Here is a 23,603-nt window from a genome sequence, read left to right as displayed (position 1 = left end):
CCCCCCCCTGTCATATGTGAGCCCATTCAGTGTCTATCACTCGGTGTGGCAAGCTGGAGAATAGCACCAGAGCTGGGCTGTCTGCTCAGTGATCTGGGTCTGTGGCACCCCAGGAGGATCAAGTAGTCCCCAGGCAGGATAAAACAGACCTAGAGAAAGTGGAGGATGATCAATCGAGGCTCGAATTAGTACAACTAGGGTGGTGAGGATTGATGGATTGGGTCGAGTGGCAGAAAGGCAATTGAAAGGTGTTCACCTTTGGCTGGGTGAGCCCACAGAGACTAGGGATATGGCTCAACAATCAGGCAAACAGAAACGTGCACTCTCAGAAGATATTAAGGCCATGATGCAGGAAGCCGCGAAATGGACACAACAGACCGCGGCACAGGTTCATTCGTCACCAACACGGAATGCACAAGCAGAGGTTGAGGACCCACCTACGAGGAGGTTGGATCGTCAAGACATGTTGGCTGAAATCAAAAAAGAAATAAAGGACTGCATCGTCAATCTAACCACATCTATTACTGATCTGAACAAGCAGGTGCTGGCAGTTGAGAAATGGGTTGATGAGACCGAGACTGAAACTGTCCTATGTGAGAAGGGGCATGAACAGGATGGGCTGTCCCGTAGGATGACTTTGCTTGAACATCAAATTGAATGGGTCTCCAATAAGCATTAAGATTCTGAAAACAGATCTAGGAGGAATAATATCAGACTCCGGGGGATTCACCCTGGCTGTCTCGGATGCAGAACTGGAAGACTCTGTGCTTGCCTTGTTTCAGCATCTGCTAAATGGCTCCTTGGACGATAACATTATACTCGACTGTACCCATAGTCTACACCTACTATCAACAAAGAAAAACCTGTTTCCGGATGTGCTTACAAGGGTACACCTCTTATAAACTAAAGAGCGGATCATGAAGGCAGCACGAAGGCAGGAACCTGTCAAATTTTGAGACTCTCCTGTTATGCTGTTGCAGGATGTGGCTCAGGCGATGCTGATGAAACAGAAAGAACTGTGACTGGTTACAGGCTGGTTGAAAGATAGATCGGCTACTGGTGGACTTTCCCTTTGTGGACTCAGATTCGATTATGAAGGAAAATCTTGTATATTGAGGGATGATGGCATGCAGTCAGTGGACGTCTCACTGAATAGAGAGCTGGAGAGCCGCCCACCTCGTATGGCTTAACTAGAAGGATGGCTACGGGGGCGTCCTCCTGCGATGGGGAGAGGCTGTAGGCTCTGACCTGCAGACGCCACTTGAAAAGGACTGGTCCTCTACTCTGATGAGCTTGGACCCAGCCGGTGTATCCTGTATGAGTAAAGAGGGGTGATATGTATCACAATGGGGGACTCGCAGTGAGTCTCTTTGGTGGAGGGGATGGGGGGGTCCGTGCGGTTCTTCTAAATAGTAATGTTTATAGTAGGAGTTGTAGTTGAAGGTGGTCAGGTTGGGGGTGGAGGGGGTGGGGGGCCAAGAGGGCTAGGGAATTTGACCCTATGAACTCAGGGACACATTATAGGTCGTGGTTAGGATGACGATGATGTGTTGCAGGAGGGGGAGGTGGTGTTGGTTGTTGGGGGTGCGGGGGGACTGAAAGTTGGCTGCTCTGTTGTCATGGCTGGGAACCCGTGGGGTAATGGGAGAGCAACAGATGGAGTTACAACCCTTTGAGAATGGCTGATATAAAGATGGTGAACCTGTGAAGCGATGATCCATATTGAGATTTCTGGTGGAGCTGGGGCCTATGGGGGCTTTTTTCTGGAGACTCACTTGCATCAGAAAGAAGAGGTGCGAATGATATACAAGCGGTTCCCTCAACAATTTTTTGCATATAATGGGACAAAGAAGAGCGGGGTGTTAATATTGATCGGCAGAACGCTTTGGTTTAAGAAACGGTTTACTTATAACGACCCTGAAAAGAGATTCTGGGTGCACAAATGGACGTTAGGGGAGCAAATGTTTACATTTATTAGTGTATGCTCCTAACAAGGAGTAAGATCACTTATTGGCCATGTTGCTCCAGAAAGTTGGAATATCAACTGTTATGGACCACCACATTAGATAAAATATTGGGCTCCCACGAAAAATAATAGATTCGGTCAAGCCCTAGGGAACGTTTTCAGGCATCTGGGCCTCATTGAATCCTGAAGGTTTTTTCACCAAAATGACAGATTACACTCCTTACTCGTCGGCGCATATGGGTTTTTCGTGGATCAATATGGTTCTGGTGTCAGCAACATTGATTTCGCAGGTTCTCTCGATCCAAATTGCGGTCCGTTCTCTCATGGACCACGGCCCTGTTGTTCTGCAGATTGAATGCCAAAACAGAGTGTGGGGGGAGGAAACGATGGAGGCTGAATGAAATGATCCTTACAGAGACAGTGCTTAGGGCGCATATGGAGCAGGCAGTCACAAACTACTTCTGATAAAATGATACAGGGAAGGTGGGGGGAATTTATAGCACAAACGGTGGCCTACCTGCGAAACAGATTTACGTGCTGCTTTAGAAAGGGATGTGCAAGAAGCAGAAGCACTACTTAAAACACGTCAATCGCTTAAATTATTGTACGCCCTATGGAAAATTGGAGCACAACTGGAAGCCCTGGTAGCGGATCGTTCAGCGCAAAAGTTGCTTCAAACAAAACAGACATATTACTTGCAAGAGGCAAAGCCAACCGTTTCTTGGCGGCCAAGATTAGGAAACAGAGGACCCTGAACTATGTAATGCAATTAAGGGATGGGGCTGGCACAAAGAAAAGCTCAGAGGCAGACATGTTGGTGATTATGGAACAATTCCATGCAGACCGCTTGATATGGGAAGATAATAGTCCGACATGGCATTCTGTCTTTCTTTAGAAGCTATGGCTGCTCGGCTGTCTGATGAGGACAAGGCAGGTCTGGAAGGACCCGATACAGCAGAGGGAGTGGCAATGGCCATAAGCTCCCTACCAGTTAATAAAACCCTAGCTCCGGATGGGTTTGGGAACTGTGTGAGGGGTCAGTAATGCGAGGCGGACAACTGCATGTGATTTTCTCTACGTTTGACATTACCAAAAAATTACAAAGAAAACATAACTAAACCTATTCTAACAGGGAGTTCCCTATCTAGTCTAGGCTATAGGGGAAACTCTCCTAGCATACACAAAACTGGCCCTTACACTAAACAACAAAATACAAAGCAAACAATAAACATAAATAAATGATAATCAAACAACCAATGACTTGGCTAACCTTCAACTGTCCTGGTTAGATCCCTTTCCCAGGATTGTCCCAAAGCCACTCTCTCCAAGTGTTCATAAAAAAATGAAACGCTTGAGTCAGTTCTTGAAAAGTTCCAAAAGAAACAAAAGTTCACCCAAATGAAAATCCACTGGGAACAGTTCTTTATCTGTCTATTGAAAGGTTGCCCTTTCAGTTCCAATAAAGATAACAGCACCAATGGTAATCATATATATCCTCTTTCCAGGATGGAATAGATATAGTTCAAAAGACAACAGTACTGCATCTTCCTAGGGGGTTGCTCTCCTCTTGTCAACTCCCTTTCTGCTACTGTCACTATGGAAGCAGACTCCTTTGCTCCACAATGTTCTACTGCTTCAAAAACCTTCAACACAATGGTCTCTGACTATTATAGACAACCACGGTTCTGTAAGATTTGCTGCAACTTCAGATTTAACGATTGTTAAGCAACTTAAAGACAAGACTCTTCGACCTCCACAGGTAGGCAAGGCACTCTTCCTTCCTATGCCAAAAGAAAGGGGCAGTCTCTTTGCCTCTTCTGCCTGTCTTCCTGCTACCAATAATAATCTTCCTTGGCTCCCAGATTGCTACTTTCTCAGCTTCAACAGTCTCAGCCTCACAGATTATGAACCTAGTCTTCTTACAAGCACCCAGATCCCTTCCCCAGCTTTAAGCACACCTTCTGGGTTCCAGTAGCTACCCCGAAACTGTATTGCCACTCTTCCGGTTTTGGAGAACCTTGTCACCCTTGTATCAGAGGACACTGGACCTTTAGCAATTTTGCCAACTTCAAAATACAGGTGGCTAGATTGTAATAAGATTGGCTTCCCTGTAGAAGGGATGTTTCGAGGGGATTGGGTCCTCCGACGTATTCCATATCTATGACATGTAATCACCACAGCTGTGCTGCTTCGGAAACTTTTTTCCCTGGCGTCTGCGTCCTGCGTCGATTACGTCGATGCGCCGTCGTCGAGGACCTCCTCTGACGTCCGACGTCATCCGATGTGATAAGTAGGATGCACGACGCCCGTAGCCTCAGTTCCGTTTTTTCCGCGAACGTGTTGCTTCGTGTTTCTCGGTTAAACGCCTCGACTCTTTGGAGTTCTGTTCTTCTCGGTTCTTCGAACCTGTTCGTTTTGTGAAAATCCTTCGTGTGAAGATGTCTTCTACTTCGTCTTCGACCCCGCGTCCGGGCTTCAAGAAGTGCGGGGAGTGTGGGTCCAAGATGTCGGTGACGGACTCGCACGACGCCTGCCTCTGGTGCCTCGGGGAGGCCCACGACACGGATGACTGTATCGACTGCCAGTCGCTCACGTCCAAAGCCTTACGCGAACGTAAGAAGAAGTTGTCGGTAGGTCGGGTGTCCAAGCCCCGGAAGTCGAAGTCTGCAGGGCTTTCGACGGATGATTCGAGCGGTGACTCTCCGCGTCATCGTCGGAAGTCTCGTGGGTCTCCTTCTAGGAGTCGGTCTCGCCACTCCTCAGCCTCTTCGAGGCATTCTCGGAAGCGCCGACACCGGTCGTCTTCCAGGTCCTCTTCGGAGGACTCTGCCCGGCACGTCGCTTACCCCACCAGCCGTGCGACGCCGGAGGAATGGGCTTCCTTCGGGAAGAAAATGCTGGCGATTCTTGCCGTCCGCGCCCCCGAGTGGGGTCGGCCGTGAGAGGTCGAGAGACACCACTCGCAAGAGTGGTCGGCACGGGAGGTCCCGTTCAGACAAGGAGACTCGTTCTCGACGTACCCGTTCCAGGTCCCGGTCCTCGACGCGTTCGAGACTGTGTGCACCTGTGAGGTCTTCGAGGAAGACATCGACGTCTGAGGCGTCGAGGGCGTCGACAGGCTTTCTCGAGGCTCCGGCTCCGAGGAAGTCGTCGAAGCCGTCGATGCTCAGGTCGTCGAGGGACACGCTCGGGGCTCCGGCTTCGAGGGCTGTGTCGACGCCGCCGATGCTGGAGGCGCTGCATCTGACGTCGACGCCGATTTCCTCGATGTCGAAGCCGATCCTCTCGGCGCCGATGCCGGTTCGCTCGACGCCGGCGCCGATTCGCTCGACGCCATCGACGCCTTTCGTGTCGGAGGTACCCCGTGGCACGGGAGAACCCCCTAGGAAGGCTCTGGTTAAGAGCAAGCACTCTCGGGTGCCTTCTTTTCGCCACCTGGAGTATATTTCAGAGGTGGATGAGGATTATGATGGCCTGGTTCCTAGTCAGGTTCCAGATGAAATTGTCTCGGGCCATAGTCAGTTTGACGATTTGAGGCAGTCACTGCATGATGCCAGTTTTTTGTAGGCCTGAGCCTGGCTCTCATGCCGATTCCTCGTACCGGCGCCTTATGGCTAGGGTTTCTGAGTACTTGGGATGGTCTGCTCCCCCAGGGGAGTTTGTGCAGGATGATCTGACGGACATCCTTGATGTTGGTCCCCCAACTGACCCGGTACTGCCGTTCCATATGGCTTTACAGAGAAGGGTGGCGGCGGCTTGGACTGCTCCGGAGAGTCTCCCGGCGGTGGGCAGATCCTTGTCGCGAAAATACCGTCCAGCCAGTAGCGACCCCTGCTACTTGACCAGGCACCCCACTCCGGAGAGTTTGGTGGTGCAGGCGGCCACGGCCCCGGCAAAGCAGGCGTCGTACCCTACCATCCCTCCTGATAAGGACGACAAACGTTTTGATGGCTGGGCGAAGAAAGTGTTTTCTTCTGGTGGTATGGCGCTTCAGGCGGCCAACTCCATTTGTGCCTTGTCTCGTTTCACGCACACTCTGTGGAACTGTGTTGCCTTAGCGGCTGAACATATTCCCGAAGGGGACGAACGGGATGGTTTCCTTGCTATGGTCCAGGATGGTAAGGATGCCATGTGTGAGTCCGTTCAGTCGGGTTTGGACTTAGCTGAATGCGTCAGTAGGTCCATGGCGGCGAGCACCGTGATACGCAGGTTTGCGTGGTTGCGGAAGTCGGGGTTTGCTCCTGATGTGCAGTCCCGGCTCCTCAACATGCCCTTTGACGGTGAACACCTTTTTGGCAGCAAGGCTGACGAGAGCCTTGAGAGGTTGCAGACCTCAAAAGCTGCAGCGAAGTCGTTGGGCGCTGCATTTCGCCAACCTCTGCCTTTTCGTCCTAGGGGACAGCAGTGGAGGGGTGGTTCCTTTCGCTATTACTCGTCCTTCAGTAAAGCGAGAGGAGCTGGCAGTCAAAGGGGCCTACGCAGGGGTACCAGAGGTAGACGACAGAGTACCCGTGGTGCCAAGGCCGCTCGGGCAGTTGCCTCTTTGCCCTCAGGTAACGCCGCAGCCGCTCCCACTCAGTCATGAAGCCATGTCCCATGGTTCGCCGGTTGGGGGAAGGCTGGCGCAGCATCTTGTAGAGTGGCAGGCCATTACTTCAGATGTGTGGGTTCTGGAGATCATAACCCACGGCTACTGTCTTCCTTTTCGGCACAGGCCTCGTGACAATCCACCGGGGAGCCGCTCTTTGCAGAGTCCGGATCCGCTCCTTGCGCAGGAAATTCAAGCCCTGCTGGAGAAAGGCGCCATAGAACTGGTGCCTGTAGCGGAGAGGAACAAGGGTTGGTATTCCCCTTATTTTTTTATTTCGAAGAAAGACGGGGGATTGAGACCCATCATGGACTTGCGCGGTTTGAACAAACTCCTCAGGAAGGACAAGTTCAAGATGGTTACTCTCTCTCAAGTCCCCCAGGCCCTTCAGCTTCAGGACTGGTTGGTGTCTCTCAACCTCAAGGATGCTTACTTCCATGTGCCGATCCATCCCAAGCACAAGAAGTACCTGAGGTTCGCGGTTGGGGACTCGCACTTTCAGTTTCGGGTCCTGCCGTTCGGATTGACCTCCGCCCCGAGGGCTTTCACCAAGCTCATGGTGGTGGTGGCAGCGCATCTCAGGGAAGGGGGGATTCACGTCTACCCCTACCTGGACGATTGGTTGATCAGGGGGAGCTCTCCTGAGCAAGTCCTGGATCATCTGTCCGTCACCTGCCACTCCCTTCACAGGCTGGGCTTCTCCCTCAATTTAAAGAAGTCCCATTTGACGCCAACACAGCGGCTCCAGTACATCGGAGCAGTGCTCGACACTTCCCTGGGGCAGTGTTTTCCTCCCCAGGTGAGGGGTCTTCACATTCAGCAGATGGTGCACAAGTTTCAGCATGCCCAGACGCTCCCAGCGTTCGAGTTCTTGAGGTTGCTCGGCCTCATGGCATCCTGCATTCTTCTGGTGCCAGAGGCTCGCCTGCGGATGAGATCTTTGCAGTGGGCACTCAAGACGCAATGGTCGCAGTCCTCCGGCAGGATGTCGGACTCGGTTCAGGTGCCGCCCTCGGTCGCCCGGGACCTTCTGTGGTGGGCCGTCGAAGGCAACTTGATGAAGGGGGCTCCATTTTGGCTTCCCTGGCCGGAGGTGACGATCGTGACGGATGCATCCCTCACGGGATGGGGAGCTCATGCCAACGGGCTGACAGTCAGCGGTCGTTGGTCTCCGTCGGAGTCCAGACTCCATATCACTCTGTTGGAGCTGAGGGCCGTCAGGCTAGCCCTGAAGGCTTTTCTGCCGACTGTGCGAGGAAAGAATGTCCTGATCCTGACGGACAACACAGTGGCCATGCACTACCTCAACAAAAAGGGGGGGCAGGGTCACTTCCTCTGTGCAGGGAGGCGATGCAGCTCGAGTTCTGGGCCATCCAGCAGGAGGTTTCGATCTCGGCAGTTCATCTGGCCGGAGACGAAAACGTGACGGCGGACGCTCTGAGCAGGCAGAGCGCAATCTCTCACGAGTGGGAGTTGGCTCAGGAGATTCTCCTGGAGATCTTCGCCCTTTGGGGGACCCCTCAAGTGGATCTCTTCGCCTCCAGTGTCAACCGAAAGTGCGAAAGGTTTTGCTCGTGGGAATTTCCTCCAAAAGGAGCCTTAGGAGACGCGTTCATGGTGGAGTGGTCATTCCCGCTGCTGTACGCGTTTCCTCCAGTCCCCATCATCCCGCAAGTGCTGCGGAGGTTACGGAAGTTCGGTTCCCGGATGATCCTCATTGCTCCGGCGTGGGCTAGGAGGACGTGGTACCCGGACCTTCTCGACTTGTCCATCTGCCCTCCACGTCGTCTTCCCTACCGAGACGATCTGCTCTCACGGGAGGGGGGTCAGGTTCTCCATCCAGAGGTCAGATCCCTCAACCTTCACGCTTGGCTTCTGAAAGGTTGAGGTATAAGGATTGGGACCTCCCTGAAGACGTGATGGAGGTGTTGCTTTCGGCCCGAAGGCCAGCAACAAAGTCTCTGTACCGTTGCCGTTGGCGTAAGTTTTGCGACTGGTGCAGGGTTCAGAATGTGGATCCTTTTGCATGTGACATCCCCATGGTTCTGTCCTTTTTACTTTCTTTGGCCCACAGGGGCTTGCAAGTGGGTACCATTAAAGGTTACCTGGCGGCGCTGTCCATCTTTAAGCGCTCGTCTGAAGAGTGTTCTTACTTTAAAATCCCTTTAATTTCACAGTTTCTGAAAGGGCTCACTAATGTGTTCCCTCCGTCACCTTTCCTGGTGCCCGGTTGGGATTTAAACCTTGTTCTTAAGTTTCTTATGGGTGCTCCGTTTGAGCCTTTACATTCTTGCCCTTTGAGGCTGTTAACTCTGAAAACTGTGTTTTTAGTTGCGGTTACTTCCGCTCGCAGAGTGAGTGAGTTACAGGCACTTTCAGTTAAGCCACCCTTCACTGTATTTCACAAGGACAGGGTTGTCCTTAGAGTTCGTCCTTCTTTTCTTCCGAAGGTAGTGACGGAATTTCATTTGGCCCAGAAGGTTGTTCTTCCGGCATTCTATCCTCCTCCGCATCCTGGTAAGGAAGAGGAGAGGCTCCATAGGCTTGATCCTAGGAGAGCTTTAAGCTTTTATGTTTCACGCATGTCCCGGGTCAGAGTGGACGATCAACTCTTTATTGGTTACGCTGGAAAGCGTTTGGGGCAAGCTGTGACGAAACAGACTTTGTCTCGCTGGATTATTTTAGCCATCTCGGAGTGTTACCGCTTGGCGGGTAGGGACCCACCGGCTGGCTTGCGGGCCCATTCTACCAGGGGTGTGGCTGCATCTACTGCCCTGCAGAGGGGTGTTCCTATTCGCAACATCTGTGATGCAGCCACCTGGGCTTCAGTACATACATTTGTACGTCACTATTCCCTCGATTCCATCCGAGGGCAGGATCTGGCCTTTGGCAAGGCGGTCCTTTGCTCTGCTATTTGATTGGCTATTCTAAATTTTGATTCTAAATTCTTTCCCTCCTTGCTCTGGTACTGCTTTGGGAGTCTGTCATAGATATGGAATACGTCGGAGGACCCAATCCCCTCGAAGAACAAGTTACTTTCTTACCTGGTAACGTTCTTTCGATGGGATGGTCCGACGACGTATTCCATATCGCTCCCGCCCTGCCTTCCCCGCTGCAGAATTGCTTTTGCGATTGCAGCTTACGTTCCGCAAGGCTTTGTGTCTGACTGGCAGTTGACTAATGTCACACGTTCTGGGGGAAAAAACTACAACTGAGGCTACGGGCGTCGTGCGTCCTACTTATCACAACGGGTGACGTCGGAGGAGGTCCTCGACGACGGCGCATCGACGTCATCAACGCAGGACGCAGACGCCAGGGAAAAAAGTTTCCGAAGCAGCACAGCTGTGGTGATTACATGTCATAGATATGGAATACGTCGTCGGACCATCCCATCGAAAGAACGTTACCAGGTAAGAAAGTAACTTGTTCATCTACTGGCTTGGGTAATGCTTGCTCTTCTTTGTACTTCAGCAACTTCTATAGGTTTTAAAATACTTCTTCTGAATGTTACAAGATTCAAGGTTCACAAGAGAAACAGATTTATATATACGAGATTTTTAGCTTCGTAGCAATGTAAGGACTTGCATTCCCCTTCAAATATGCAGAGTGATACTTTGACTCTTGTCGGGAATCATAATTGCCCATCCGTAATTTCTCCTTGATGTTATAATGCTTGCAACACTTCGTAAACTTCAGTTCTAACCTTCTGGGTGATTTCAAACGGCGTTCTCCCTCTCAATTGGAGACACTTTATCACCGCTAAAGTTAATTAGTCGACAATGGGGAAAAAGGAAAGCTTTTTTTTTTTTAACGTGACCGGGTTACCAGGTATTAAATATGTGCATGATACATTTCCTTTGTTAATAGAATGTCTTACAGCAACAAACAACATTTACTTGTTCAAACTTATATGCAAGTTGTATTTTAGCTGGTTTCAGTGATTCAGAGTACGGTGTTTCACTCACCGGCTCCAGAAACACTGCAGTTGCGGGCGGCTTCCACTTCCCGACTTTTCTTCCTAGTACTACTGCTTCAGGCACTCTTGGGACCCTTACCCCTCTGCAGCATGGGTGTCTCTGCTCCGGCCTCGACCACGAGGAGTCTCCTTCACTCCTCTGTCCCTTGGCTTGCTTCTGCACACGTGCCTTGGGTTTCAGTACAACGTCAGCTCTGTCACAGCGTTTAGGCGCACCTGGGGAAATCTTTAACTTCACCGCGTTTCTCTCAGTGCAGCCACAGCCAGACAGGGGTTGTGAACACAGGACCAACTCAGAACCTGCAGGTGAAATCTGCTCTCCTCTGGTCCCGCCGTCCCTTATGAACTACCAGCCTCATGCTCTTCTTCTGCTACTACTGCTAGTCTTCAAGCTCCAGCTCCTTCTCTCTGCTCCTTCCTGCTGCAGCCTTTTATGCCTCTCTGGTGGGGCAATTGACCTCAGGCCCAGGCCCTTAATGTTAGTTGCCTGACCCTGGCAAAGGCTATTAGGCCTACTTGCCTGTCTTTTCATTCTGCATGCCTCGTCAGCCCTCTTCTTCTTCACAGTCCCTGTGGGATTCTGGGACATGTAGTTCTTTTTAAGGAAATCAGGTTTTCACTACTTTTACATTGTTTAAATAGTTTTAATTCCCTTCATATTTTTAGAAGAGGGATTGTAAGTTTTAGTCTTATTAGAGGCAGATAGTATAGAAAATGCAACACTTCCTTTATTCCTTTTGGTGTACCCTTGGCAATGAGGACGATGTTTATTTTCAGGGATACCCAAGACCTGTTCTGTTTTATAATAGGTTGAAGAGTTACCACCTTTGAACTTACCATTTCAGTCTAACTAGGAGGTTGGGATATATTAAAGTGGCAATAAGCCAAAACCTCCTCTTACATAGTGTCCAGAGTATCCCTCTCAGGAAAAATACTGTGCCTCATCCGACAGAATATCCCCATTAGCCTGGGCCTTGTCTCCACCCAGGTGATCCTCCCGCAGTACACCACCCCCAGGATTGGGATCAGGAAGAGTCTGCCCTCTCGTGGCCACCTGGGAGGAGACTTTAGGCAGGGTTTTGGTGAGGGATCTGCAGGATTCCCCACAACGGATATTCTAAAATGTTTCGGTAATGGCTGATACAACCCATGACCAGGCTCTTTAATAAGATCAGGCACTTTGGAGTAGTGACGGAGGACATTGGGGTTTCCACAACATCGTTGCTGCTTAAACCTGGGAAAGACGCGTCGGACTGTGCTAGTTACCGCCCCATATCTCTGCTCAATGGGGATGCAAAAATGTATGCCAAAGTCTTAGCGGATAGATTGGCAGGTGTATTGCCCAAATTGATTCATGTAGATAAAGCAGGGTTTATCAGGATGATGTATGGCGGACACTTGATGTTATTGATCTAGGGGCCATGTCTGGGCAGCATTTTTCCATAGCTGCTTTGGGTGCCAGGTGTGTTTTCGACAGTCTAGATTGGGGGTTTCTGAAGCACACGTTGGCTGCATTTGGGTGTGGAGCTGACTTTATCTGCATGGTGATGGGCAATTTCTAAATTCCCTCCACGCAGTTTGTGGTCAATCGTTGGCTCATGGCATGGGTCCAGATTAGGTGAGGTACTCGTCAAGGTTGCGTTTTGTCACCATTGATCTCTGCCATGGCTATGGAACCTTTGACTGCTCTCACTAGACAAGACCCGGGGATATTGGGGGTGTATAGCAAATATGTAAGAGCATTATAAGATTTAAAATAATACCTTCTTCCTGGAAGAAAGCTGTCGTGATCCCCATCTTTAAGAAGGGGGACAGAACCTGCCGTCTTAACTACCATCCAATCGCGCTTTTAAACGCACCAAGCCAACTGTTTGCCTCGTTAGTCTTGAGGGATCTAAGAGACTGGGTTGTCGGTTCCCAACACCATGATAAAAATAATGTGGACTTTGTCCGAGGCACCGGTACTGCACTGGAAGCTTTCCTCCTGAATCTTTTGAAGAAGGACGCCTTGAAATACAGAACCTCTATATACCTGGCTTTCATTGACTTTGCAGGTGCCTTTGATAGTGTTGACCTCTCTTAGAGGACAGCCTCATTCTTTTAATGTTGCCATGAGTCTTAGAGATCATTATCCAATTATATAACAACACCTCGATTTATGTCCGTCTAAATAAACAGAGTAAAATCTTGAAGCAAATTCTGATACTTAAAAATAAATGAAATAGAGGCCTTAAACAAGGATCCATCCTTGCCCGGGCACTATTCAACCTATTTGTGTCAGACCTAAAACTTGACACGGTTAAGGCCATGGCGTTTCCACCAAGAATAAAAGGTCATCAAATCCAGTAGCTATTTTACGCAGACGATTTAGTGGCACTAGATCAAACCCCGATTGGACTGCAGAGGTCTCTGAAAGCATGAGAAAGTTACACCTAGCGTAATCACCTAAAGGTAAATATTGAAAAATCAAACATCATAGTGATTGTGGCCTAGAAAAACAGTAAGAAAAATGAAACGTTCACCTGGGTAACTTCACACACACACACCAATGACAAGAGTTAAGGTTTATCGTTTCTTGGGTTGCAACTTTAATAACTAAAAAGTGAAGTTGTATGGGCCACAACGTGAAGATCAAGGATGGAGTCACTAGCTGCACAAAAGTTGGGAAATCTACTTTACTCCTGGTGATTGAAAACTATAAACTTAAAAGTAGTCCCTATAATCTCATACAGAGCAGATTTGCTCCTTTCTGTAACATCCATAAATTGGAACAGACTTGAAGGGATTTACTGAAAGAAAGTACTGGGACTAGTTATCAGTGTCCCTATCCAAATTATTAGGTACGAGCTGGGGTTATTGTCCTGGAAGAGGGTGGTGAGGTGGAAACATTTAAACCTATATAGAAAGTGCTGATGATGACTCCTTATTGCACACCATTGCGGAATCCCTAGAGAGAGGAGATATCACTCATCTGATGAAATTGAGAGATGAATGCAAGGAGACCTAAAGGGGAGCAGACTGCAATGAAGCAGATCCCCAGCAGACAAAAACAAATTTGACTGGATTAGGACCATGGATCAGCGCACAATTTACAAAGTGATTAAAAACTTTAGGTGCTGAATCACATACCACAGTACCTGCAGAAATATACAGACCGGAACTTCAGAAGAGCTTTCATGCAGATGCGATTTATTCTGTTGCCCACAAGGGAGTTTTTGGGCATTTGAGCAGCCTGGCCTGTTCAGCATAGATGCTGCATATTTTGTAAAAACCTGGATAATGTGAAAACCGCCAGGCATCTCCTGGTAGATTGTATAGACCTGGCAGAGATGAGAAGTTCCAGATTACATAAATACATAGTGCAGCACAGTGGTTGGATCTCGATGACTGGTGGGCCATAATTTTTAGTGGAAAATACCTAAGCCTCTCGATAACAGTAATTGGTTTCTTGTCCCAACTGTTGGAGAAGGATTTGATCTGAGTTAGTTTGACGCAAGGACTTAATGAGTCAACGAATATCTGGAAGGGTGGGGTTTAGCAACCTGATTGGGTGTATTTTAGCTATGTGGCATATGTGAGACAGGCATGGTATCAAGAAAGACACAGACTCAAAGATAATTGTTTCAAATCCTTTACTTTAGTAAAGTTATTGTGTTGGTGTAATGCCTAACTGGCCCCAACACTAAAGGGATGGTTGCCTTAACTGATGTTTCTAAGGGCCGTCAAAAGTCTTGAAGACCAAAGAATAAAAATTGTCTGTGTCTAAACCTATGCTTGCCCTCAGTCTTTAACAAAAATGTGTTAAGAAGTCTTATAAAAACTAAAAGGTTGTGGTTCAGCAAAAATAGGAAACCAGGGTTGGTTTCAGGTGGGCTTCTCACCAGTTTGTAGGTTGGTTAGCTTCAAAACGTTGAGCTTACTCAAAAAGGACTGTTCATACGACCTTCATAGTTCAAACAAACTTAATGTCCTGGGGTTCCCTTCCCCAAGCTTCAGCTCTTTCAGTAAAACAAAATACAAGTTCAGCTTTTAGGCCTCTCAGGGTTCACTTGCCCAAGCTCAGGCCCCTCTTGCGTTTCAAATAAATGTTCAGTTTGTTTAGGCCTCTCAGGGCTCCCTTCCCCAAGCCTAGGCCCCTTTTCCAAGTTTCAAATACAAGTTCAATTTATCAGGATGTACTTTTCTTTCATATACAATTCTTTAAAGTTCTTCAAAGGGGGTAGCCTCGAGACTTTCGAAAACGCAGGTTTTTTACTCCTCCAATGCACTACCACTCCAAGCTTTAGCACCACTGTTTTCTTCTTGACTTCTTTCTCGTGCCCACTGGCACCTTTCTTTCCTTCTCCTCCGCACTGGCACCTTGCTCACCTTCTTGTTTTCACTGGCACCTCAACTTTCTCTGTGCACGCTTGCAACTTTTGTCCTTTTTTTGCCCCCCAGCACTTTCTCAGGTATCGGACGAAAAGATTGTATCTAAAATGCTGAATGCACGCTTAGTGCGCATTCGGCATAGTAGATAACATCTAAGCCCATAATACCGAACAGGGGTGGCCCCCGCCCCTCCTGTTCAGTATTATGGGCAGTGGGGGTTTCAGGGTTGTCCCCCACATACATTATATTCAGTGCGGGGGACAAACGGCCAAAATCCCAAAAGACTGAATCACATAATGCAGGCTAGTGAGCTCTGTGATTTTGTGATTCGGTCTTTTGGGATACGATATTACAACGTACATCCACTTTCTCCAGGTTTCTCGTACACAAGTGCACTCTCTTTACCTTTTCCTTCCCCACTGGTGCCTTTTCCAACTTTCCTCTGCACATTTGCACTCTTCACGTTTTCCTTGTCCACTAGCGCTTTTTCCAGCTTTTCCCTGCACACCTGCACTATTTAGACTCTACTGGTTCGCTTGCACCCGTCTCTCGCTTCGGATCACTTGCGCCTTGTTTAGTTTTAAGTTCTTTCACTTCGCGCCCCTGGCCCGCTCTGCTTTTCTGACTTTTACTTTCTCTTCATCTCTTCATTCCTCTTTCAGTCTATATAGCTTCATTGGTTTCTTTACATTTCTTTCTTCTTTCCGCTCTACGCTCCGTGCCGCTTCCTGCATTTTATTTTTCGCCTGCTCCGTTTCCATCAGCTGCATGCCGCTGAATCTCTCTCTCTTACTTTCACAAGACTCACCCGGGCAGCAGCGCAGTGACGAGCCGTCCCTTTGGGTTATGCGTGCCTGAGGTCAGGGTCTCACCACCTGCCCCTCTGACACTCTTGGGGCCGGCACAGGTCCCAAGCGGACAAGCAATGTTCCGAACCCCAATAGCAGCCTGCAGGATGCTTTGCTCTGGCTCTTTGGAGACACAACTCCCTAGCCACGGTGCAGCCCCTCAACACCGGGACAGTGTCTCGGGCATGCCATTATCCTCTGGGCTGTAGATCCTGCTGCTCTCTTCTACGTGGCTTCTCTGGTTCAAACACTATCCCCAGCTCGCTCAAAACTCTGTGTAGAACCACACCTTTTATAGTTGGGAAAGCAAGTGGGGTCAGGTGTAAGTGATAATTGGTAAATGCCTGACTCTATCAATGGGACATCTTAAGTTCTTTCTATAGCCGCTTTCTCTTATATTCCCCATGTTATTCCTATGGGAAATCTTCACTACTCCAGGTTGCCTCTTCCTCGTCACAGTATTTGTTGAAAATGGGGAGGGGGTGATGGTATGGGTTTGGAAATATCCCATGAAAGCTGAGGAAGCAGTTTGAGAGGGAAAATGCAAGGAAGAGGGGGAGATGGGGTATGCTTGGGAATAACCCCATTAAGGCTGAGGGGTTGTGATTTGGTATACAATTGGAAAAGTGGGAATACCATGTCTCGCCCTTGGGTATTCTCGTCCCAATCTCTCGTGACCCTCCACTCATGTGATCCTCCCTCGCTTGTCAACCCCCAGGGTCGGGATCCAAAAGCGATGGCCCTTCCCTGGCCACCTGAATAGAGGATCACGGGGGACTATGTGGGAGAACACAGTCAGGTTTCTCACACATGTTAAGTAGATGTGTTTTTGTGTCTTATGAGTCATACTCAATTAAGAGAATTGTTCTATGGAAAAGTGTTTTAACTGATGTTTCTAAAGAGAAACAGGTTTAGTTTTTATTTTTTATTTTGTATGGTGCTAAAGGTTTGCTTACGCTAACCAAAAGCAACAAAACAGAAAAATGGCAGTCCAAGTGGCTCCAATGCTGTAATGGTCTGGGACGGAACGTGTGACAGGTTGGTACAAGCTTGAACAAGGGGCCATGACTATCCCATTGGAAACATTGCAGTTTGTAAGGGGAGCGGTCCGGGGGTGGGAGGCCCTGTTGGAGGCAACCAAGAATACCCTGGGTTACTGGGATCAAGCTTTAAGATGAAGGAAAATACCTCTAGGCCATGGGCCGTACAGTCAGACTTTTCACCGGGATGGAGTAACACCTTCTGGGAACACTGGGATGGAGGGGCGTACGGCTCTAACTCTGCAAGATTACTATCGGGAATGGGTTCCACTAAGGTTTGAAGACTGCTGGAAAAATTCCATATTGGGGAGGGAGAGTGGTTCCGGTTACTGTGCAGATAAGGCATTGGATTTCACAGAGGGTGGTGAAGGAGGTGGGCACTGGGGCACCACTGGGCCTAGAGTTGACAGTATGAGAGGGATTGGTGGCAAGAGGTATCTCAAAGCTATATTGATTATTGGATAAGGCAGTGTGGGGAGATACTTATATCAAACAAAATTGAGCAAGGACATATAAACCCCAGAACAACAAAACACTAAATCCTGACAGTCCGTGTACACAAACAAAGTGCAAAAATCTGACAGCTACTTTATTTCAGATTCAAAAGACATAAGTAGCCAGTGTTACATACAACTAGTCAAGGTCAGCATGGGATACTCAAAAATACAAAAACGATGTAGACATAGTATACAAGTAGAGAGAACCGAGCAAAAGTCATTTGTTTTACAATTCAGCAATTACATTTCATGTTTATCATTATAGAGAGTGACACAGCAAAATGATAAAGTAATTGCGGTACAAAGTGTACAAGTGTGTGCAAATAACAAAATGGATATATGAAGTATTGGGTCAACACAACTGTGCAACTAACCCTATCTTGAGTAGCAGCAATTGGGTCGGCCTTCATCAGGATATAGACAACAAGTATACGTGCGAGATCCTATGCGATCTGTCAAAAGAAATAGACAGAACATAGTGTCAGGAGTGTGCTGGGTTAAAACTCTAGGTACATAAGTGCTTTTAATGCATTATTTATTGAAGGTGTCTTTCGCGAAAGACTATTTCTAGTGATCACGGTGCTTACCGTAGTCCGGTGCACAAGGGCACACGATCTGAGAGTCCACGTGTTCAGATACGAATGGGGAGAAACTACTGCGGAAAAAGTCCACTCTGTGAATAATGACCAGACACAGGCGTAGGAGGAAATGTGTGGCTCACTATTGGCCATAACTCACAATTGATTGGGACAAATGAAGGACAAACTATCTTACCAATATAGTGATGTGTGATTAATCAGCCTTCACGCGTATATTAGCCAAAAAAGGCTCACTCAGAGATCTTCAGTATGTGAACGATAATGATTCCCACATGTTCTACATGTATTCAGTCTATGGAGACAAAATGACCATATACTACGATAAGACCACGTGTGTGGCAACAGTCTACCCCATGTCATGGAATTGTGCCAGGACTATAGTGATTTTTACAAAGAGTGATAGAATGAATCCGAGGAACTATAGTCTGATTTCAATGTAGGATTCACCAGTAAGATTTTCTCAGCCACAATCCTTAAGGAATTGTAGACATGGACTATTAAGGCAGGAGTGGTTGATTGCTTTCATGCTGGTTTTAAAAACGGTGTAGGCATGTCTCTGAATTGTTTCATTTTGAAAATGTTAGCTGCTCAGGTAAAGCTTGGCAATAGACCACTATATGTGGCATTCCTCAATTTATCACAAGCTTTCAATAATGTCGATCTCCATAAGCTATGGTGTAAACTGTTCCACAAAGGTTGTCCATCTAATTTATTAAATATTGTTATTGCCCTCCATTCAAACACAATGGCCCGAATTAAACTCGATCCTCTGGGTCATTACTTCAGGTGGATCCAGGCGCATCGTGGCCTCCGACAAGGGTGTGGTTTGGCGCCTTTCTTGTTTAATTTTTATTTACATGATATTGGTGCTTTTCTTCACGATATTAATACAAATCCCCCACGACTAGGATGTTTGCTCTTATAATACATGGCTTATGCAGACTATTTGATTATTTGTGACTTAACCCCTCTGGGTCTTCAACGTGCCCTAGAGGGGATCAATAGTTATTTCCAGTCTATTGAACTTTGAAGGTAAATGTATAGAAGACACAAATGTTAATTGCTATGACAATTATGAAACCTTCTAGGCAGAGAGCTAAAAACTGTTGCAAATTTAATTGCTAATTGAATCAATCTAATATTGAGGTTGTTAGGCAGTGTAAGTACTTAGGTGTGGTCTTTCAGGACAAGCCGATTAAACAGCATCTAGCGTACTATATTCTCATGCTAAAATGGCAGCCTCTGAAATGTGCATATTCAATTGTCATTTTGGTCGTTTCTCTCTCGCTCCACTTTTACGATTTTACCATCAAAAAATATTGCCCAGATTAACTTTTGGGGCAGAAACCCTTCTATGTTATGTTGTCTGGGACAAAATGGAGGCTGTCACTTGGAAAAGAATGCTTCTTTTGCCTCAGGGTGTCCCAATAGGTGTAATCTGACACCATCCCTGTTATCAAAGAAATCACCGAGTATGGCCTCCGACAGGCAGACCACCTCTGGAAGTCCAGCAATCTCATCGACATCATGTCTGCTCGCGTACCACCTACCATCCCTGTATAATAATTGTATTGTAGGCAAAACCCGACAGGTAGGAACACTGGCCAAATTCCGTGTTTTATCCCCGCCTCCGCTAACACCGAACTTCAGTAGGTTGTACAATATAGAATTAGAAGAATTAGCCTTAACGATTCAAGTGACTATTCCAACTGGTTACACATGACTACGCCATCTTAATCTCTTAAACCTATGTTAAAATATATAAATTTAACCTCCAACAAAGACACACTTCAAACGTTATTACACCAGAGAGTGATGGACTGAATCTTAACTTTGGTCATGTCTTTAACCCCCCAGTTCTGGGTGTATTTCTAGGCTCTGAATGTTAATTCTATGGCCCTCATAGGTTTTCCGGCCACTTTTCCAACACCACAAAATGTATGAGGGTGTATGTGTTCTTGTAAATCGCTCGTAAAACCATTCTGTCTGCATTTGCAGAAATTTTATTGAAATTGAACTGAAGGGGACGGGTGGACGAGGAGGTAAATTATTAAAGGGCTCACCAGACGTGAACTCCAGCTGTCACGTCTTGCACACCATCACCGTTTTTAAAGAATCCACTGGGCATGGCCTTGGCAGGTGGACCGCCTCCGGTAGTCTTTTCTGATTGCACCAGCAAATAAATTGGGTTTCAGAGAACTTCTCCAGCGTAGGTGGCCGACATGACTTCTTAAGGAGAAGACACTGCATTTGAGATACGTTAAGTTGATTGATGCTAAGCAATGGAAGCTGAGCTGAGTGACCAACACCAATAGGAAAAGTAAATGACCAGTTCTTAAGTGGCAAATCCCAATCAGGGACTGAAATACAGTGTTATGACACATCTGACCTTCCTTAGCACTTACAAATCCTTCATTGTGATATTCATAAAAGAAAATATATTGCTAATTTCTTTATTTACTAAAATGGTTAACTTTTTTCAAAATGTACTAAACATATTGTGCTCATCTTGAAATGTGGTACATCTATGTTAATAGCCAATGCTTATTTGTGATCAACAAGCATTCCTTTTTTGCTTAGTCTCCTTACATCAAAGCATATAACAAAGCAGGAAACTCCTAGCTACTCTAACCATGTGACCTATTACCAAAATCATCACCTGTGCCTGCTAATATTGAAACACTATTTGAAAAAACAATAACATTGCCATAGTAAAGGATTTGTAAGTGGGAGCCGTAAGCTATGCCACTGCCCTGTATTTGAGGCCTTAGTAACAAGGAGAATCTAAAAGTAAAACACATTTTCCGTTACCATAATGTTATCTTTACATTAACCGGACACCTTCCCCTATAGTAAAAGGTATCCTCATTGGGGGTCATTGTACTCTGGTTCAAAGACCCATAGATCTATATTTAACAATCAAACAAATCAAACAACGTAATATGTGCTGTGTGATTGCTCATAACACTGATGTTTAGTTGGATTAATGAAATAGGATATACTGTGACAGCTTTAATTTGTAAAAGTTTCAAACATAGGTTACGTTGTCACGGCTCAATAAAAATATGCTTTTAAAACAGACGGGCAAGCACTAGACATTTTAGGTTAAAGTGCGGGAATCTTTTTATGCATCTGGGGGTATCCGGATAGGAAGAGAAGAAGGGTATCTATCCACTATGAAGGTTGACCAATGTGTTCTGGAGATTATTCATAGTTGCAGATTTTTCTCTTTGTGGCTCATTTTAGCAAGTTCAGCATGCTGGGAAAGCTAGGATTTAAGCGGTAGGCAACCATGGCCATGAAAAAATGCATGCCGCTGCAGATAGTGCCAGTTTGATGCATCACTCACCCTTGAAATGGGCTCAGTTTTCTGTTTGTAGGGTAAATCGGGTGGTCCCTTTTGTTGTCCTTACGTTGGTGACGGAGACGGCTGCGATCATTTTGATAGGATTGGACCGGACTGTAACAAATATGGGTATAATACTTTAAAATCGTAGCCTTAGCAATACGTGTTTTTAATTAAAGAAACCTCAGTGTTTGTATTGTTTAATCCTCCTACTGAAGTGTTTTTCCAATGTTGTCTCACGCTATAACATGTCTGAAAAATGTAGTTTATTGCCCCTGATACTTGGGTTTATATTGGGGTTCTGTCCTCCTTTAGTTGAAATGTGTATTTGGTCAATCCTTCAGATTTTTAGTTTGCAGCTTTAAGTGGTGAACTACTAGTAAACTTACATTCTATTGTTTTGTTAACAAACATAATATGCCCATTACAGGACATTTTCTGCATTTATCCAGCTAACCCTAATATTTTACACCTTAATATTGCATTGATGGTCACTGCTTCAGAGAAGTATGTAGCTAAAAGACAGCAAATGCTTGGCTTCCAAGCTGAGTAAGCATCATCTGATACAGTGGCAACCCGGTCTTTATATTTTGTGTTTGTAATCAGTTTGCTCTATTAACAGGCCTTCTTTAATTCTTTAAATTTCAGGATAATGGCTTCTCTGAACCTGCTGAGATATGTAATTATCAGAGATAGTGTTCATGATAATCAAGTAAGTTGGTCAGCAATATATATTCAAACGTATGTTTTGGTTAAACATGTGTTATTTAACCCATTTTTGAGAGTGTGCTGTTAGAATCTGTTTGCATATCTATAACCTGTCTCAATCCCAACTAAACTTGGCTTTAAAACTAGTGGACTAGCTTTTTGCAGCTTGGATCTAGGCCAATTGCACAGCATTTGGTCACGTACTGCATACTGGCTCCTATGCAGAGGTACTGAGCAGGCCTGCCTTGCAAGGTATTTGCACAACGTTTGATACTTTGTTTTGCACTGCTCCCAGTGCTTGAAGTTAAGGAACATGTTATACACTTTTGAAGCTAGCAGGACGCTGTATGCTCTGTGGTGAGGGGTCTGAAAGTATTCAGCACACTTTCTAGTTATGGAATATGTTCTCACAAGAGCTGATGAAGCTTTTTGATCAAACGTAATGACTGAACCAGTGGGGAGTTGATTCCATGCTAAGTAAAATAAATATTTAAATTAATTGTTTTTATGGGTGTTTAAAGAGAAGCTTTTATTATGGATTGAAATTCATTTTACATATTAATTTGAAATGTATTTAAGCATGGCGTTTTATTGTGTAATAAAATAACAGTGCAAACAAGACATAACGTTGTGCCACAGAGTGTTGTATGATACAGTATATACGTTTTATTACCACTGTTATATATACAACTGATGACATACATCCGGTCACATAAGTCACTTCACAACCAACTATCCGTTAACCTACTTCCAAGTAGGGCAGTACCTGCTCTCACCCTGAACTAAAACAGTCTAGCACAACATGACATGTAAAAAACTGTTAACCTTTTTCTGTGACAGCTTGACCACTCCATTTCCATAACAGTTGTTACCAGAAACATTCACCTTTATACACAGTCTATCCATGACTATGCCTCTCTTGGAAATAATCCATCAAACGTCCAGGATTGCCCAAGGGCACTCAGTGGCCGCCATGCATCCAACGAATATTCTGTACTAACTTTCAATTCTCGAAATCCGCCTTGGAAACACAACCCAGTTATCACAGCACTTTAGGACATAGCCACCTCCTCGCTTCTGCAGAACCATGTCCCTCCCAACAGGATTGACATGCACCCATGGTATCACAAAACATTCTGCCGCTGCTGCGTCTCTCCCTCCCTGTGTTCGTAGAATCATTTCCACATTCCCATCCTCTTATCTTCCTATTGCTCATTTTCTTATTTCCAGCAGATTCATATCTGGACACCCCAGCAGGCAGCACAGTACGCCAATCGAGATGGAAGTGTAATATAAATCATTGGTACGCCATAACCCTCGTTTTTTTTATTTTTACAGAGCGTACCTTTAGTTCAAAGGCTCAAAAAACGCATCCTTGACACTTTTGGGTCGATTCATGGAGCAAACGTGAACCGAAAATCCCAGCGCAAGCAGGTGCAAGGTAAGGCAAGCGCGAGAAACGCAGCGCACGCGTGCGATTCAAGGAAGACGCTGCGCGTGTTTCCCGCTGTCCGTGCGCCCAATCCAGCCATGGCGCACGCAGGCATACACGGTGTGCGCTACGCGCACAGCAAAAGTGTACATAGTGCGGCGCACACAACCAAAGTGGGCGGAACAGTGGGCGTAACACGTGGAATGGGGAATAACGCGTGAAAAAGAAGGCG

General features: G+C 46.6%; 1 protein-coding gene across 9 annotated transcripts in view; it reads left to right on the top strand.

Moving 5' to 3' along the window:
• GLMN (glomulin, FKBP associated protein) overlaps positions 1-23,603 on the top strand; it is a 1,004,137-nt gene that overhangs the window by 736,543 nt on the left and 243,991 nt on the right. For all 9 annotated transcript variants that reach the window (XM_069641799.1, XM_069641796.1, XM_069641800.1 and 6 more), the window contains one exon: positions 21,880-21,943. In XM_069641799.1, the coding sequence (XP_069497900.1) occupies positions 21,880-21,943 (64 nt within the window). The remainder of the gene's footprint in view (positions 1-21,879; positions 21,944-23,603) is intronic.

Source organism: Ambystoma mexicanum, chromosome 1q (assembly GCF_040938575.1).
Source record: "Ambystoma mexicanum isolate Mex_15411 chromosome 1q, UKY_AmexF1_1, whole genome shotgun sequence".
In the NCBI taxonomy this organism is placed as follows: domain Eukaryota; kingdom Metazoa; phylum Chordata; class Amphibia; order Caudata; family Ambystomatidae; genus Ambystoma; species Ambystoma mexicanum.
Note: the sequence above shows the minus strand (reverse complement) of the source record. Positions and strands in the feature narration are given on the sequence as shown.